General features: G+C 35.5%; 1 protein-coding gene across 1 annotated transcript in view; it reads left to right on the forward strand.

The window, feature by feature from the left end:
• Nucleotides 1-13,886: 13,886 nt before the first annotated feature.
• The window catches only part of baz2bb (bromodomain adjacent to zinc finger domain, 2Bb), a 46,725-nt gene continuing 42,069 nt past the window's right edge, over nt 13,887-18,542 (forward strand). The window contains 1 exon segment of the mRNA XM_073845146.1: nt 13,887-14,103. Coding sequence (XP_073701247.1) covers nt 13,887-14,103 — 217 coding nt within the window.

Raw genomic sequence — 18,542 nt, forward strand, 5'->3', positions numbered from 1 at the left:
CTAGGCCTATATATTGTATTATTTAAAGCTAATATTGCTGTTCATTTTCTTTTTTCATAATTTATTGTTTGAGAATAACTCAATTTGTATTTTTCTTTATGCATTGAATGCAAAGTTCTATTTTCCCTTAGTTTTTCAAAAAAAAAAAAAAAAAAAAATTAAACATGCACAGGTTGTGTTATATTTAAGTTAATAAATAAAATGCATTTTTTTAACATTTAAAAAATGATCTCATGTGGCTGTTGGATTCAAAGATTTATTTGTCATACAAGCAATTAATTGCCACTAAGAATAATCCTGTTTTCTCAATTGCATGAGCGTGAGGCCGCAGGTGACAACAGAGCTGCAAACTAGCCCTCCAATCAGATCACATCCTTCTGAATAAATCATTTCAGACTAGAATTGGTGATAGATGCCCTGGGAATTCTCTCTCATGTTGTGTTACCGGAAAATGTATTTTGTGTATTACTGTTGTTCATCTAGGGCATGAAATATTTTACAGTGAGCTGTTCACTGACTGTTTTTCCTGTTGATTTTACATCAAGCAATAGACAAGCTGATGCTATTGGTAATTAGTTTTTAAAGGGCTGTATTTTTTAACTGTGCATCTTAACGTTTGCAGTCATTTGCGTTAAAGTGGCACTATAATGTGATGAATCCTTCACGGTGTAACAAGCATGCAGCGCTGTTGGCAGCGCTCTCTGCTCTTTAGAGATGAATGAGTGTTGGCCAAGGGCATTGCCAGTGTGTTTGATGGTGTTGATGATTTATGATTACTTTAACAAGGCAATTTGTTCCTTAGCATTTAAACGGCAGTCTTGCATGCTTTACTAGAATACATCACTGAGCTGTTGACAGAAGATGGGCTTTGTAAAAAAAGATACAAGGATTGCAATAGATGTAGTTGTATATATAAAATGCATATGAGAAAATGGTTTGAGGCTTAAAGAATAGTTCACCCAAAAATCAAGATTTGCAAAATGTGCTCACCCTCAGGCCTTCCAAGATGTAGATGAGTTTGTTTCTTCATTAGATTTAGAGAAATGTTGCATTACATGGCTTGCTCACCAATGGATACTCGTCAGAATGAGAGTCCAAACAGCTGTTACAAACCTTACATCCATCAGACAACATCTTGTGAAGCCAAAAGATGTTTGTTTGTGAGAAACAAATCCATTGAGACATTTTTAACTTTAAACCGTTGCTTTCAGTTAAAATACTCTACCAGTCAAAAGTTTTGAACTGTGAGATTTTTAATGATTTTTAAAGAAGTCTCTTCTAGTCACCAAGCATGCATTTATTTGATCCAAAGTACAGCAAAAACAGTACAATTTTGAATTATTTTTACTATTTAAAATAACCGTTTTCTATTTAAATATTTTTAAAATGTAGTTTATTCATTTGAATTCAAAGCTGAATATTTAGCATCATTACTCCAGTCACATGACCCTTCAGAAATCATTCTAGTGTTCTGATTTGCTGCTCATAAAAATGTATTATTATTATTGTTGAAAACATAAACCTGAATTGAACGTTCAAAAGAACACCATTTATCTGAAATAGAAATCATTTGTAACATTATTAAATGTTTTTATCATCACTTTAGTCAATTTAAAGTATCCTTGCTAAATAAAATAATTATTTTTTTTATAATTTGTGACCCTGGACCACAAAACCAGTCATATGGTCAACTTTTACAAAACTGAGATATATACATCATATGAAAGCTCAATGAATAAGCTTTCTATTGATGTATGGTTTGTTAGGATATGACAATATTTGGCCGAGATACAACTATTTGAATATCTAGAATCTGAGGGTGCAAAAAAATCAAAATGCTGAGAAAATCACCTTTAAAGTTCTTCAAATTAAGTTCTTAACAATGCATATTACTAATCAAAAATTACATTTTGATATATTTATAGTAGGAATTTTACAAAAAATCTTCATGGAACATGATCTTTACTTAATTTCCTAATGATTTTTGGCATAAAAGAAAAATCAATAATTTTGACCCATACTATGTCTTTTTGGCTATTGCTACAAATATACCCCAGCGACTTAAGACTGGTTTTGTGGTCCAGGGTCACATTTATTTTCTCAAAATTATACTGACACTAAGCTTTTCAATGGTATAATGTGACAAAAGCTTTTTATTTCAGAGAAAGTACTGGAATAATTATGATGAAATTTTAGCTTTGATCACAGGAATAAATTACATTTTAAAATAAATTCAAATAGAATACTAATTATTTCAAAATTGTACTGTGTTGTACTTTGGATAAAATGCAGGTTTGGGGAGCAGAAGAGACTTAAAAAAAAAAAATCTTTTGACTGGTAGGGTATGAGTCCATACTTTTTATAATGTTTTCTCCAGTAAAAAAATATAGTTTAGAGCTGTTTTGGCTTGTGAACAGTGCTTAATCTGTGCATATTTTTCTCCTGATTCAGACCAGGCGACTTTTTCACTGGAGGAAGCAAAATTATGGATATATTTTGGTCAGAAGCATTCTTTGAAGTCAAAAACATCTTAATGATGGATTTGTTTCTTACAGACAAACAGCTTTTTGACTTTACAAGAGGAGTGGTGTGGATTACTTGTGGATTATTGTGATGTTTTTATCAGCTGTTTGGGCTCTCATTCTGACGGCACCCATTCACTCCAGAGGATCTGTTGGTGAGCAAGTGATGTGATGCTATATTCTCCAAATCTGATGAAGAAACAAACTCATCAACATCTTGGAAGACCTCGGGGTATGTAGATTTTCAACAAATTTTCGTTTTTGTGTGAATTATTCATTTAACTAGGCCTATGTATAGCAGCAAATGTGTCAATATCCTAAAGAGAGTGACTTTGCTGCATTAACAGCTATGTTCAGTTCATGTAAATGCAGTTGTCTCTGTCTGAATCTTTCATGCGTGAATGTGTGACTCTTCTGAGTAACTGAACTCTGAACCGAATGAGATCAAAATCTCTGAAGAGGAGAGATGGTTGTTTTGAGCCACAGCTGCTGTGGTTTCTTGTCTTCAACTGGAGATGCTAAGAAGTTTTGGAGGTTAAACTTGATTTACTTTGAACATCTGTCTGAAGCAGGTGTGAGGGGGTTGAGCATTGGGTTTCACAGTATTTCTGCTTGTGTATCAGGGGAGTTTTCAACCTGATGAAAAAAAAAATATGGCAGTTTCAAAGGTTTTGCTGCTTGACACTTATGAAACAATATTTAAGGCCTTTAGTTCAGTAACACATCGCTGCCATTTGACAGATTTATTGCTTTGTTTAATTGGAGATTTACTGTTAAAACGTTACACTCACCATAAATGTCTCTTAAATTTTGGTATATTTTACAAGTAACAGTGTTATTATGTTTAACTAAAACTGAAATCAACAGTTGAAGTCATAAGTTTGCATACACCTTGCAAAATCTACAATATGTTAAATATTTTATCAAAATAAGAAGGGTCTTACAAAATGCATGTTATTTTTATTTAGTACTGACCTGAATAAGATGAGTTCATGAGTCCCTTGTTTGAACCTTCTGTAATAGTTGCATATGAGTCCCTCAATTGTCCTCAGTGTGAAAAGATGGATCTCAAAATCATACAGTCATTGTTGGAACGGGTTCAAATACACAAAAATGCTGAAAAACCAAAGAATTAGTGGGACCTGAAGGATTTTTCTGAAGAACAGCAGGCAGTTTAACTGTTCAGGATAAACAAGGAACTCATGAACAACTAACACTAAACAAAAACACAGCTGTGGATCATTCAGGTAACAACACAGTTTTAAGAATCAAGCATTCATTTTCATAAATTCAACTATTATTTTCTCTTGTGGACTATATGTAAATATCTTTTATGTAAAATATCTTATACAAGTCAGTACTTAATAAAAAATAACATGCATTTTGTATGATCCCTTTTATTTTGGTAAAATAATTAACATTTTGCAGATTCTGCGAGGTGTATGTAAACTTTTGACCTCAACTGTATATATTTCAGCTAGTTGCCATTTTCATTTTTTTTGAACTACTGAAATAACTAAAAATAATAACCAAATACTAATAAAAATTTTACATTTAAAAAATAAATAAAACCTATTTCTAAATATTAATAAAATGATACTACAATAACAGTAAGTAAAATGTTGTCTTCAGATTAAACCATTTTAATTCCCATATGTAATGTCACCTGGATTGTATATTTGTCTCGAACCTTGTGTAGTTTATTAATGTTTTTTAAGCATGAGGGTGTCACACATCCTGTCTGTTTAATTTGACTAGGATCTATAAAGTGACAAGTCTTTTTTCTGTCCTGGGTATGCATGATTTTATTATTTGATTTTGCGTTATTATGATGCCCTAGACTGCCAGAACAGCCCACTAGAGCCCTACTAGACTGAATGATAAAGAAGTATTAGATTACTGAGTCGGTTATGTCTTTGCTCCTGCCTTTGTGAGCTATTTTCTCATAGTCAAAGCCCAAATTACTGTGTCTAAAATGAGCAAATAACCAGCACCATTATTATTTTATTGTCACAGGAGTGTGCTGTATTTTCTGTGGTTTAGTGTTGCGACATCAAAATGAATTTTTCAATTTGTGACATTATAAAAGACAGCCTCTGTGATTGTTAAAGCAATAGTTCACTATTAAATATTCATGCTTTTTTCAGTTCATAGTGACAGTGTCAATCAAGCTCAAAAAAAGCATGGAAAAAAAGAAATAGTCCATATGACTTTTTTAGCCTTCTATAGACACTAAAGATGCCAAATACCTTTAGTTTTGTGCATGTGTAATATCCAAGCATGACATGCCAGTACATAAGTAGGCTTTCCATTGATGTATAGATTGTTAGAACAGGACAATATTTAGCTGAGATACAACTATTTGAAAATCTGGAATCTGAGGTTGCAGAAAAATCTAAATATTGAGAAAATCACCTTTAAAGTTGTCCAAATGAAGTGCTTAGCAATGCATATTACAAACTTGTCGATTACTAAAATATTTACAGTAGGAAATTTACAAAATATCTTCATGCAACATAATCTTTAATTTACTATCCTAATGATTTTTTAGGTTGAAAGAAAAATCTATAATTTTGACCCATACAATGTATTTTTGGATTTTGTTACAAATATGCCTGTAGTATCACAGTATCACATTTTTGGACTTTAATAGACATTTAGACTGGCATTGCATGTATAAGAAGAAAAAGAAAAGTATTTCCTTTTATGATGCATAGACAAATTGCCTTGTGTCATTTGAAAGCTGTTTTTTTTTTTTGCTATTTTATGTTTTTTGTTATTTTGAATTTTATTTTATTTTCCTATTTTCTGCATTCATGTTAATCTTAGTTAAAGTTTTAATATTTTTGTTCTTTAAAAAAAATGTATACAGGCCTACGCTGTCACTCAGAAGTTTGGGAACAGTATGATTTTAATGTTTTTTTTTTTTTTTTTTTTTTAAGAAGTCTTTTCTGCTCATCAAGGCTGCATTTATTTGATTTAAAAATACAGAAAAATACAGTAATATTGTGAAATATTATTGCAATTTCTATTTTTATTCTGTAAAATAGAATTTTAGAATTCCTGTTATGCAAAGCTGAATTTTCAGCATCATTACTACAGTAACTCAGTGTCACATGATCTTTCAGAAATCAAGTTTTTTTTTTTTTTTGTTTTTTTTTTGTGTGACCTGTGATACTTTTTCTAGGATTATTTGATGAATAAAATGTTAAAAATAACAGTATTCATTTAAAATAGAAAGTCTTTTGTAACACACACTACCCCTTCTAAGTTCTGGGTCAGTAAATGTTTTGTCGTTTTAGTTGTTTGAAAGAAAGGATGTGTTAAATTTGATAAAGTGATGGCAAAGACTTTTATTCTATTTTGAATAAAAATTATTTTTTTCTTTACTCTTTATTTATCAAACAATCCTGAAAAAGGATTATCTCTGGTTCCAAATAAACATTAAGGATCATTTAACACTGAAGACTAATGTTGCTGAAAATTCACATTTGATCACAGAAATAATATCTTTTTAAAATATATGAAAATAGAAAAAACTTATTTTAAATTGCAATAATATTTCATAATATTGTTTTTTTTTCTGTAATTTTAATTAAATAAATGAGCATAAGAGACTTCTTTAAAAAAAAATCTCACTGATCTGTGGTTTTTATGAAATTTTATTTCAGTTTTAGTCATTTTACTACAAGTCAAACTCAATGAAGATGAGAAATGTTGCTTTGGAAACTAGCTGAAATAAAATACGTTAAGTTTTTGTTTATTTCAGTTAACATTTACTTCATTTCAATTTATTTTAATGGTTTTCATTTTAGTTAACTACTTCATAATAGCCCTGTTTCAAACCTGTACAGTATGTTGCTAGGTAAATAATGGCAGAATGTTTATTTTCTTTAGTGATCAGAGAGGCAACAAAACTACTTTGACTTCCTAATGGAGGCTAGTTACTCTAGGTGTCAGTCTGACTCCCTTTTTGTCAATAAAATAGCATTTAGAAACAGCTAAAGGCAGATTTGGGACAAACCTGAAAGCTGTATACTTATATAATGTACAAACAAGACCAGACCCTCCTTTCATTTCATGACACCTGAATATAAATGACTCTTCTCACTTTTATCTGTGAACACTATATGTTTTCTCACCCTGTGTGTCATTTAAATTGAATTCCACATATGGGAATGCAAAGAAAAGCTGCTTTTTAATCTCTAGTCTAATAAGATCTGTCTGCTTTTCAACCACAGACTGTCTGTTGAGCTTGGACTTGTTCCAGAAGCAATTAGAGACATGTTGAATCTTAACACCAATCACAGTTTGGGGTATTTATTGGACTCAAGTTTGCATTTGCAGTAATTGCAGGCACATGTACGGTGTACTAGAGCAGCTTGAGTGAATTCTACACAACATACAATCCGTTTGTAATCATCTTGATGGGAGAAAGGTGCGTCTGTAGGTACTTGAGGGAGTGTGTACAATTGTGGCTGTTTTTGCATGTGACTGTGTTTTCATCAGAGCTAATTTTCACAGATCAAGCTCATATTCTTCTGGGATCTGAATCTGTTGCAGAGTGTAAATTAAACCCGTCTTCATGAGGTTCTGAGCATTATTGGCAACACACAATCATTGCAATAAAGACATTTCCGTCAAGATTCACACGGGATGCTATCATTCAGAGATCATTAAAAAAAAGACATCATGGCTAAGCCTTGACTCTTAAAATAAAATAAATATTTAAATTGTATGATTTTATGTTTGAAAATGTTTAATAATAGTAATTCCTATTCCTAATGTCCTTTACTTATTTAATTATTATTATATATTTATATTTTTATATTATATGAAAATGGTGTGCATTAAAGTATAAAAAATAAATAAATAAAAATAGGAACAGTATCTGTTTCAGAACCTCTATCTGTCTACATAATATTTAATACATAATGATTCATAATATTTCATAGGTATTTTAATTTTGATTTTATATGATAAATGTTAATAATAATGAAAACAATTCTTTATTTTCTTCTTTATTATGCGTTTATTTAAATTCATACATGTGATATATTTTATGAGAATTCATTTTGACTGCTAAAATAAAATGAAAAAAAAAAAATATATATATATATATATATTTATTAATATATATATATATTTATTAATTTAATGTTTTAATTTAATTCATAGTAATTTTTTATACAAAATACATTTAATACATATTTAATATGTATTCCAGAGATAATTATATTATTTGAATTATGATTTTATATGATCAAAAATGTTAATACTAAAAATAATAATAATTATAATAATAATTCTCTATTCATATTTAATTTATTCTTTATTGTGTGTTAACTTAGTTAACTAGTTAAAATGTATACATATGTAATATATGTTGTTATATGAGAATGGTTTGAAAATCGCATTAAATAATTAATAAAATAAAAGTAAAAATTAAAAACATTATCTACACCCTAGAACTTATTTATCTTCAATAATTTGTCTATTTATTTATTTTTATAATTTTGATCATTTGATTTTAGTCAGTTACATTTAGCCTATCCATTAATAAATATATATTTTAATATATTTCATAGACATTTTACTATTTTAATATACTATATTTTAATTATAGGATTTTATATGATCAGAATTTTAATAATAATAATAATAATAATATATTTCATATATATATATATATATATATATATATATATATATATATAAATACATTATTTTAATTATATGATTTTATATGATCAGAAATGTTAATAACAATAATTCTTATATTGTTTATATTTAATTTACTCTTTATTGTGTTTATTTCAATGAAATTTATGTGATATATTTTATTATATATGATAATGGTGTGCAAAAATGCATTAAATAATTATTAAAATAAATATTAAAAAATGGAGCCTATTTATCTTTCTACATACAGTAAGCCTTGATTTGATTTCTGTGAATTCTAGTCTTTTAAATTTAATCACATCCATATGTAAGTGATGCAGATTGATCTTTTCATAGTAGTAAATGTTCTAATTAAGTATGAAACCTCTAAAGCATTTATTAATCTAAATGTTAATGTTAGTTCATGTTAAGTAATGAAACCTTAATGTAAAGTTTTGCAGCTATTGATTTAAAAATTGTTGAAGTTAATGACAAGTATAGTATTTGTTTCTTAGGCCAGCCTTGGGTTAATTCATAAGTCATTTTGATTTAGCATTTCATATTTGATCCTATTTTATTTAATTTTTTTCTAAAGCTTTACTCAACATGTTTGGCCTCCACATTTTTATGATCGTATTAAAGTAAACGTGACCGTTCTCTTGCTGAATCCAGAGCCATTCTGTATCACTCAGTTGTCTCTGTTTGTCTCTCCTTACGTGAGATTCGCTCCAGTACTCACAATAACTCAATAACTCATTTCAGCAGTCATCCACATAAAACACACATCCATTTTTCATCCGAGTCCTTGAATGAGAGCAGAGGCAGAAAATTCCTTCAGATTCGCTCTGTGCGTACCTTAGTCTTAAACTATTGAATGAAGTAAACAATGAGTTGTAATTAAAATGAGATTATAATTTTATAGTTTTGTCAGTGAAAGAATGGGTGTGAAAAATTAGCGATTTGAATATATATTTACGATTTTTAAAAATATATATATTTATTATTTATGTATTTATGTAGATATATTGCATAAATATTTTAATATTTTTATTTGTAATGTTTTTATTAAATATAGATTTATATGATATGATTTATAGGAAATTGCCATTATGATTATTATTGATGATGATAGTTCTTTATTTATATTTCTTTCTTTCTATCTTTATTTATTTATTTTAATTTCATAAATATTTTTTCTTTTATTTTATATATTTTTTATTATATAAAAATGTTTGAGTTAATTTTGCATATGTTAGATATGAATTGTTTGAGAAATTGCATTAAATATAATAATTATAAATTAAGAATAAAAAAATAAATTAAATAAAAAATAAAAATAATTATAAACACTTACATGTATGTATGTAATTTTGCACATCTATCTCTATATATATGTATTTCTGTAAATATATTACATAATTAAATATTATGTATAATGTTTGAATTAAATATGGATTTATACGATATGATTTATATGAAAATGCTATTATTATTACTGATGATTAGTTAGATTTAGATTTAATTAGTTAATTAATTTATTTTAATTTCATAAATATTTTAAATATATGAAATTGTTGCATTTATTTTAATGTAATAATATTTTATCATTTATTTTATATATAAAAATGTTTGAGTTAATAAATATATATTATATATTAATTGTGTGCAAAATTGCATTAAATAATTATAAAATTTAAAAATAAAATTAAATAAAAAATAAACAATTAAATGCATGTTAATTCATTAATAACAGTAAAAACAACATTATTATTAATAATTGTATAATGATTTATTATTTATATGAAATTGATGTTGTTGTTGTTATTATTATTATTATTATTATTATTAATGATAATATTTCTCTATATTTAATGTATTATGAATGCATTTATTTTAATTTCATAAGTACTTTATTATATTATATATTTTATACATTTATTTGATAAATACTTATAAAATAAATTTAATTAAATACAAAAAATAAAATGGTTATAAACAAATGCATGTTAATTTATTAATTACAATAACATTATATATTATTATTATTATTATTATTATTATTATTATTATGTAATTTTGCACATCTCTTTCTATATCGATGTGAAAATTTATTATGTATTTATGTAAATATATTACATAAATATTTTAATATCTATGTATTATGTTTGTATTAAATATAGATTTATATGATTTATAATGTTGTTGTTATTATAATATCTTTATTTAATGTATTATGCTTCTATTTATATTATATTAATTTGATAAATATTGTTTTATATTATACATTTTATATATATTTATTTAATTAGTTAATATACATTGTTTATATATTATATATGAATTGTTATTAACTTAAATATTTACATTCAAGACAAAATAAAAATAATTCTAAACAATTTAAATGCATGTTAATTCAACAGCAAATATTATTATTTTTTAAATTATTGATTAAAAGAAATGTAATTTTTTTTTAATTAAATTTTTATTTTTACTATTTGATTCCTGCTTCATCACGTAAATGGTGAGAATTATATATAATAGTATCAAATGGCTATAGAAATGTGTTTTAAGCTCACTAAACACTAATGCAAACGTGTCACACGCATATAAACACCTTCACCAAAGTTGAGAGACCTTCATGTCAGACTGCTGTTAACCTTGATCTTGACTTTTTGATTTCTGTCTCTGACAGTCCCAGAAAAAACAACACAAAGTTAGATTGACCCTTTTGCCCTCTACTCTATAAATAGCAGGCCAGCATTGTTTGTTTGGTTACCGCTGACATCTGAAGTGTCGTCCTTGGGCTTGAAATCAGCTTCACTTCAGTTATTACTAATAAATAGACTGAAACAATTGTGTGCAGCCAGTGCTCTTCATATCATCATTAGCAATCTTAACCAGAAAGTTGGAGTTTTTCTTTTGTTCACTTATTATACTACAAGCTTCCAAATCCTTTGATTATAACCAACAAAGTTCAAATGCTGAATAAGAGATTAAATGTGCCATATAGACGACTACTTTGATTAAAATGGGTGTTTTCACAAGCTTAGTGAACATAAACCAAGCTTCAGTGATTATAAATGGAGCAATCTTTTTGTTTATAACCCATTCAAAAGCTTTATTTCTCATAAGAGCTACACATAGCAAAGTTGTGTCAAAAGTGTGATACTGAATCCATAAATGTGATGATTGACAGGATGAGACAAAAATCAGATTCTGTATGTGAATACAGGAAAATATATTAAATATAGCTACAAAAACACTGTTTTTCCATGTAGCATTTATCTGACATAGAAATCTTTTGTAACATTATAAATGTCTTTATCATCTTTTAATCAATCTTTGCTAAATAAAAGTATTAATTTCTATCATTTATTTCACAAAAAAATATACTGACTCCAAGCTTTTGAATGGTATAGTCTATAATGTTACAAAACCTTTTTATTTCAGTTAAATGCTGATCTTGGATCTTTCTATTCATCAAAGAATCCTGAAAAAATTGACTCAACTGTTTTAAATATTAATGATGATGATAATAGTAATAATAATAATAATAATAATAATAATAATAATAATAATAATAATAAATGTTTTTTGAACAGCAAATCTGAATATTAGAATAATTTCTAAAGGATCATTTGACACTGAAGACTGGAGAAATGATGCTGAAAATTCAGCTTTGAAATCACAGGAATAAATTACATTTTAAAATATATTCAAATGGAAAGCAGTTATTTTAAATAGTAAAAATATTTACAAATTTTACTGTTTTGCTGTACTTTGGATCAAATAAAAACAGGCTTGGTGAGCTCTGCTTCTCGCTCATTATTGAGTGTGATTAGAGAAGGGCAGTGAAGATGTCATCGTTCTGCTCTTCTGCACCTTTCCTGTTTCATTTCGAACTCTGTTTTCCTATCTGTGATTGCCTGTCATTTATATTCCAGCTGTTAACATGCAAATCACTCCTGCTGCACAGGAAGTCGCTTTTTGTTGTGTTCGTGAAATGCGTCTGTTGACTATTTGCTTATGTGATTGAAGTTTAAAATATGCAAATAATGCATTTGTAAGACTTTGCTTTGTTAACATTGTCAGAGAGGGAAAACACATCTTCAACACACATATTTACAGTTATTTCTTCAGTGTTCCCTTTCGATGCTTTCACTCGTACTGCGTCGTAAAGACGCTTATGGGAAAAGCTCCTTTTCTCCTGAGACTGAAGCATTTCAATAACGCAGTGTAACTGCACGGCCATTGGTTCGTGCAGTGTTAAAGAAACGAACCAATGGCTCGGCAGCGGAGATGCACAAACCTATGGTGATGATTCGCGCCCGATCGCGCCAAAAGGGGCGGAGGATCTGGCTATATAAGCGAGCATTTCGCCATAGGGAACTCAGATCCTTCTTCTTCAGCGACGACTTCTGATCTTCGCAGAGACTGACTACGCAGACTTCGCTCAAGAAAGCCTCTTCTTCGCCGTGGACGAGCCTCGCAGCGGATTCTCACTGCTCGGCGGATTGACGCTACGGAGCTGATCCCCTGCTGCTATCCGGCGACATTTAAAAAGAGCAAATTTCAAAGAGCAAATTTCAGGCGTTGTTTCAAATGCCACGGCGTTATTGTCGCTCGTGCAGAGCCCCTCTGCACGCCGCTGACTCTCACGCTGAGTGCGTCTCGTGTCTGGGTCACGCCCACGCCGAGTCTGCACTCACTGAGACGGAATGTTCCCATTGCGGGAATATGAGTCTCACTTCCCTCCGCTCGCGGCTAGCTTTCTTTTCAGAGAGCGACGCCGCTCCTCGCGCCCTCCCGCTTCCTTCCTCGCAAGAGCCTGCTAGGAAGAAGCAGCGGGGCAAGAGAGCTCAGAGAGTGGTGACAGACGAGCTCACGCCGGCTCAGACCCCGCGTGCCTCGCCCTCACCCCATGGAGAGGAATCGCCAGTTCTCTTCCTTCATCCTGACCAGCGTCCCTCCGCGGCTGCGAGCGATCTGGTTTCATTTGGAGGAAGCGAATGTGAGGATGACAGTATGTCATTGGCCGCATCTGACGCGGAGGAGTTGTCGGGCTCTTCTCACGACCCCGCCCCCTTGCCGTCTACGCAACCCAGTGCCGCCAGCGCCGGTATGGATGCCGAACTCTTCCGCATCCTGTCTAAAGCTGTCGAAGAGCTGGATTTGCAGTGGTCTCCTCCCGAGGAGCCCTCTAGGAGCCGGTTGGACGAATGGTTTCTGCCGGGGCGCCGCCAGGCCCCTCGTCAGCGAGCTTCACCATTCTTCCCCGAAGTCCACGACGAAATTTCCAAGTCCTGGCGTGCTCCATACTCCGCCCGCCTTCATACTTCCTCTTCTGCTGCCCTCACTACGGTTGATGGCGCCGAGGAAAAAGGCTACGAGAAGCTGCCCCCGCTGGACGAGTCTGTTGCTGCGCACCTTTGCCCGCCCACCGCTATCGGCTGGAAGGCGAGGGCGTCACACCCGTCCAAGCCCTGCAGGACGACCTCTACCCTCGCTGGACGAGCGTACTCGTCTGCTGGACAGGCAGCTTCAGCGCTTCACTCAATGGCGGTACTCCAGGTGTACCAAGCGAAACTCCTCCGCGGGCTGGACGAGTTGGGCCTGGATGATTCTCCGCTCAGAGAAATCCGCAGCGCTACGGATTTGGCGTTACGCGCCACGAAGATGACGGCTCAGGCAATCGGACGATCGATGGCCAGTTTGGTGGTGCTGGAGTGCCACTTATGGCTCAATTTAACGGAAATCAAGGAGGCGGATAAGGTCGCTTTCCTTGACTCCCCCATCTCGCCGACCGGCCTGTTTGGTCCAGCTGTCGAGGGTTTCGCAGAGCGCTTCACTGCAGCACAGAAATCGTCCCAAGCCATGCGACATTTTCTGCCTAAACGCTCTAGCTCTGCAACGGCTCCTAGTCGCCCCAAGCCGGCGCCGACTCAGCAGCCTGCAAAAGCCACGCCTCCAGCTGCGCAACCAGCTCCTCAGACGGAGCTCCGTCCTCGTTCACGCTCGGCCAAGCGCTTCCCCTTCCCTAAGCGCCAGGGACCTCGGCCAAGAGTGGTGTTGGACCAGGCGCCGCCAGCGTCTTCCTGATCCCAGCAGCAGGAAGAGGGAGGGGCCAAGTCTCGCAGCAGCCGGACCAGCCCCCAAAATGCCTCTTTTGAACCCTTTGACACCCCGTTCTGTTCCGAGTGTAAAGGGACACATGTTTGTAGACAATTTAGCTGTAACTCACGGGCCCTTTGTATCAGCGCCCTTACAGCAAACCGCTGTGATAGCGGAAAAAATAAAAAACAAACATTTTCAAGAAAAGAGCAAATTTCCTCTTCCAATGCTTTCAGACAGCATACAGCTGTGCGAACCATTACAGCCCCTGGCGACACGATCCGTGGCATGGCAAGCCATCCCCGGAGTGTCAAAATGGGTTTTGGGTATAATAGAACGAGGCTATGTACTCCAGTTCGCTCGAAGACCTCCTCGCTTTCAGGGTGTGATCACCACCTCAGTTCGCAGCAAAGACGCAGACGTCTTGCGATTAGAGGTAAAGAATCTGTTGGCCAAGGGCGCCGTGGAAACGGTCCCCCCAACACAGAGGGAGTCAGGTTTCTACAGCCGTTACTTCCTCGTTCCAAAGAAGGATGGCGGTCTACGACCCATCCTCGATCTCAGACAGCTGAATCGCGCCCTCATGAGACGGCCGTTCAGAATGCTTACACTAAAACAGATCCTCTCGCAGATACGCAAAGGGGACTGGTTTTGTTCACTGGATCTGAAGGATGCATACTTCCATATTCAGATCGCCCCCCATCACAGGCAATTCTTGAGATTCGCCTTCGAGGGAGTGGCATATCAATATACAGTCCTTCCGTTCGGACTGTCGTTAGCTCCTCGCACGTTTACAAAGTGCATGGACGCAGCACTTTCCCCTCTGAGACAGATGGGAATCCGCGTCCTGAACTATCTAGACGACTGGCTCATTCTAGCCCAGTCAGAGAACGAGCTAACGCACCACAGATCCTTAATCCTCAGCCACTTAGAGTGCCTAGGACTCAAGGTCAATTTTGCCAAGAGCGTACTGTCTCCCAGCCAACGCATTGCGTTCCTGGGAGCAGTTTTCGACTCATGTCAAATGAAGGCAGCAGTTGCGCCGCAGAGAGCCCAAGCCATTCGCAGGCTCGCGGCTTCCTTCAAAATTGGAGCCCTTCGCCCACTCAAGATTTTTCAGAAGATGCTCGGCCTTATGGCCTCAGCATCTCCAGTACTTCAGTTGGGTCTGCTTCAAATGCGCCCCCTGCAGTTCTGGCTGAGACCAAAGGTTCCTGCTCAAGCCTGGCATTTAGGACGCCAGCGCATCAAGGTAGATCGGGCCTGCATAGCAGCCCTAGCTCCTTGGAGGTGCGCTCAATGGATGGAACAGGGCGTTCCCCTGGACTTGGTGGTCAGAAGGAAGGCAGTCTCGACAGACGCCTCCAACTTAGGTTGGGGGGCGCTGTGCGACGGCCAGCCTGCTTTCGGCCTATGGTCGAAAGCGGAGAGTCGCCTTCACATCAACTGCTTGGAAATATGTATATATGTATGTATAATAGCAGTATGTTTAGGCCTTCACACCCTTCTCTACCTGCCCTGAAAGGACACCATGTCTTGGTCCGTTCGGACAGCATGACAGTGGTGTCCTTCATAAATCACCAAGGGGGCCTCTCGTCGAGACGTCTATTTACGATGGTAGAACGTCTCCTGAAATGGGCTCAGCTGCACTTCCGCTCTCTGAGAGCGACGCATGTGCCAGGCAAACTGAACCAGGGAGCAGACATGTTGTCTCGGAGCAACGTCTCCTCAGACGAATGGATGCTTCACCCTCATACGGTTCAGCAAATATGGGCTGTCTTTGGCAAGGCGCGAGTAGATCTTTTCGCCTCAAAAGACAATCATCACTGCCCAATTTATTTTTCGAAGGAACAGGACGCATTGACCCAAGAATGGCCCAATCTCCTGTTATACGCGTTCCCTCCGATCGCTCTGCTACCACAGGTCATCAGGCGAGTGCGGTAACAGAAACTCAAAGTCCTGTTAGTGGCTCCATTCTGGCAGAACCAGCATTGGTTTCCAGATCTTCCCGGGCTGCTCTCAAAAGCACCATGGCCCGTGGCCTTGAGACGAGATCTCTTAACACAGGCGAACAGAACGATATGGCACCCCCAACCAGAATTGTGGGCACTGCACGTTTGGGCTCTAGACGGGAGCCTTTAAGTCTCCCTGAGTCGGTTTTGAGTACTATTTCACAAGCTAGAGCACCCTCTACGAGGCGGCTCTACGATCTTAAATGGTCTGTCTTTTCCGCCTGGTGTTCCACCCGCGGTGCGGACCCAATTTCATGTGACATATCTGCGATATTGTCCTTCTTGCAAGAGCTGTTGGATAAGGGGAGATCCCCTTCCACGCTCAAGGTCTATGTTGCAGCTATAGCGGTATTCCATGACCTTGTAAACGGTCAATCTGTGGGAAGGAACGACTTGGTCGTTCGTTTTTTAAAGGGGTCAAGGCGGCTTAATCCTCCTCGCCCCGTCACGGTTCCGTCTTGGGACTTACCCACAGTGTTGAGGGCCTTGAAAGACCCTCCCTTCGAACCGCTTCAGTCCATAGGCCTTCGCCCCCTGACGTTGAAGACTGCCCTGCTATTGGCGTTAGCATCAGTCAAACGCATGGGTGATTTACAGGCGCTCTCTGTGAGCTCCGTTTGCTTGGAATTCGGGCCAAATGACTCTAAGGTCATCCTGAAGCCAAGATGTGGGTATGTTCCCAAAAGTCTCTCTACACCTTTTAGAGACCAAATTATTTCCCTTTTGGCTCTTCCTCCTACGGAGCAAGACCAGGGATTTAACCCTCTCTGCCCCGTCAGGGCTCTGAGATGTTATATAGAGCGTTCTGCTCCTTTTAGGCAGTCAGAACAGCTGTTTGTGTGTTTTGGTGGCCGCACCAAGGGGTTTTCGGTCACAAAACAGAGACTATCCAAATGGATTGTGGAAGCCATCACGCTGGCTTACTCTTCTTTGGGCCTACAATGTCCCATGGGAGTAAGGGCCCATTCGACGAGGGGCATCGCCTCGTCCTGGGCGTGGTCTAGTGGGGTTTCTATTGCGGAAATTTGTGCGGCGGCAGGCTGGGCCTCACCGTCCACATTTGCTAGATTCTATAATCTGGACGTCCCAGTCTTACAGACTCGGGTCCTTTCCGCATAGTGGTATGTCTGTTACCAGTATGTTATGTATAGTGCACCTTGGCCTCTTTGGAGCTCCAAGTTGTACTTATTCCTTGGAACGGACGTTTATCAGGCTATCTGATGGAACAAATTGGCCCTTATTAGTCCTTTAGTGCTAGGGTCATGTCAGTCGTTCCTCTACCTTAGCAACGGCGGGATTGTACTGGTTCCCCATAAGCGTCTTTACGACGCAGTACGAGTGAAAGTATCGAAAGGGAACGTACTCGGTTACTTTCGTAACCTCGGTTCCCTGAGATACGGGAACGAGTACTGCGTTGCTGGCCGTGCTAGGTAGCTGCACGACTCAGTCGTCGCTTCAGTCGAAGTACCTGAGTTCCCTATGGCGAAATGCTCGCTTATATAGCCAGATCCTCCGCCCCTTTTGGCGCGATCGGGCGCGAATCATCACCATAGGTTTGTGCATCTCCGCTGCCGAGCCATTGGTTCATTTCTTTAACACTGCACGAACCAATGGCCGTGCAGTTACACTGCGTTATTGAAATGCTTCAGTCTCAGGAGAAAAGGAGCTTTTCCATAAGCGTCTTTACGACGCAGTACTCGTTCCCGTATCTCAGGGAACCGAGGTTACGAAAGTAACCGAGTACGTTTTCTGTACATCCAGTCATGGTTTTTCAATGCTTTATTGTTGTGATATCAGCTGTTTTAACTGTTTTTCTTGACAAGATTACCAATATTGTTCTTTTTTGAATTCACCTCATCACTTCATGTCATCATTACACATCAAAACAAATCAGAAGCTTATTGAAACTTGTTACAGCCAACTTGTATTTTGTCTTGAAAGAACTTGCACAAGATTGCACAATTTGTATCATTTTAAAATATTTATTTAAAATGTATTTATATATTAATTTTAGGTAGAAGGTTTTGCATAATTTTAAAATATTAAAAAAAAATATTTATAAATTAATTTGAGGTAGAAATGTATTTTATTTATTTATTTTTGTTTATATACATTTAATTTTATTTGTAATTTTTATTAGTTAAACTATTTATTACTACTTTTGCTGATTTTTCAGTAAACAGTTTCTGTTTTAAAAACAGAACAAAAAAGAAAAAAAAAGAAAATATTTTAAAAC

This window comes from Garra rufa, chromosome 8 (genome assembly GCF_049309525.1).
Source record: "Garra rufa chromosome 8, GarRuf1.0, whole genome shotgun sequence".
Taxonomy (NCBI): Eukaryota; Metazoa; Chordata; class Actinopteri; order Cypriniformes; family Cyprinidae; genus Garra; species Garra rufa.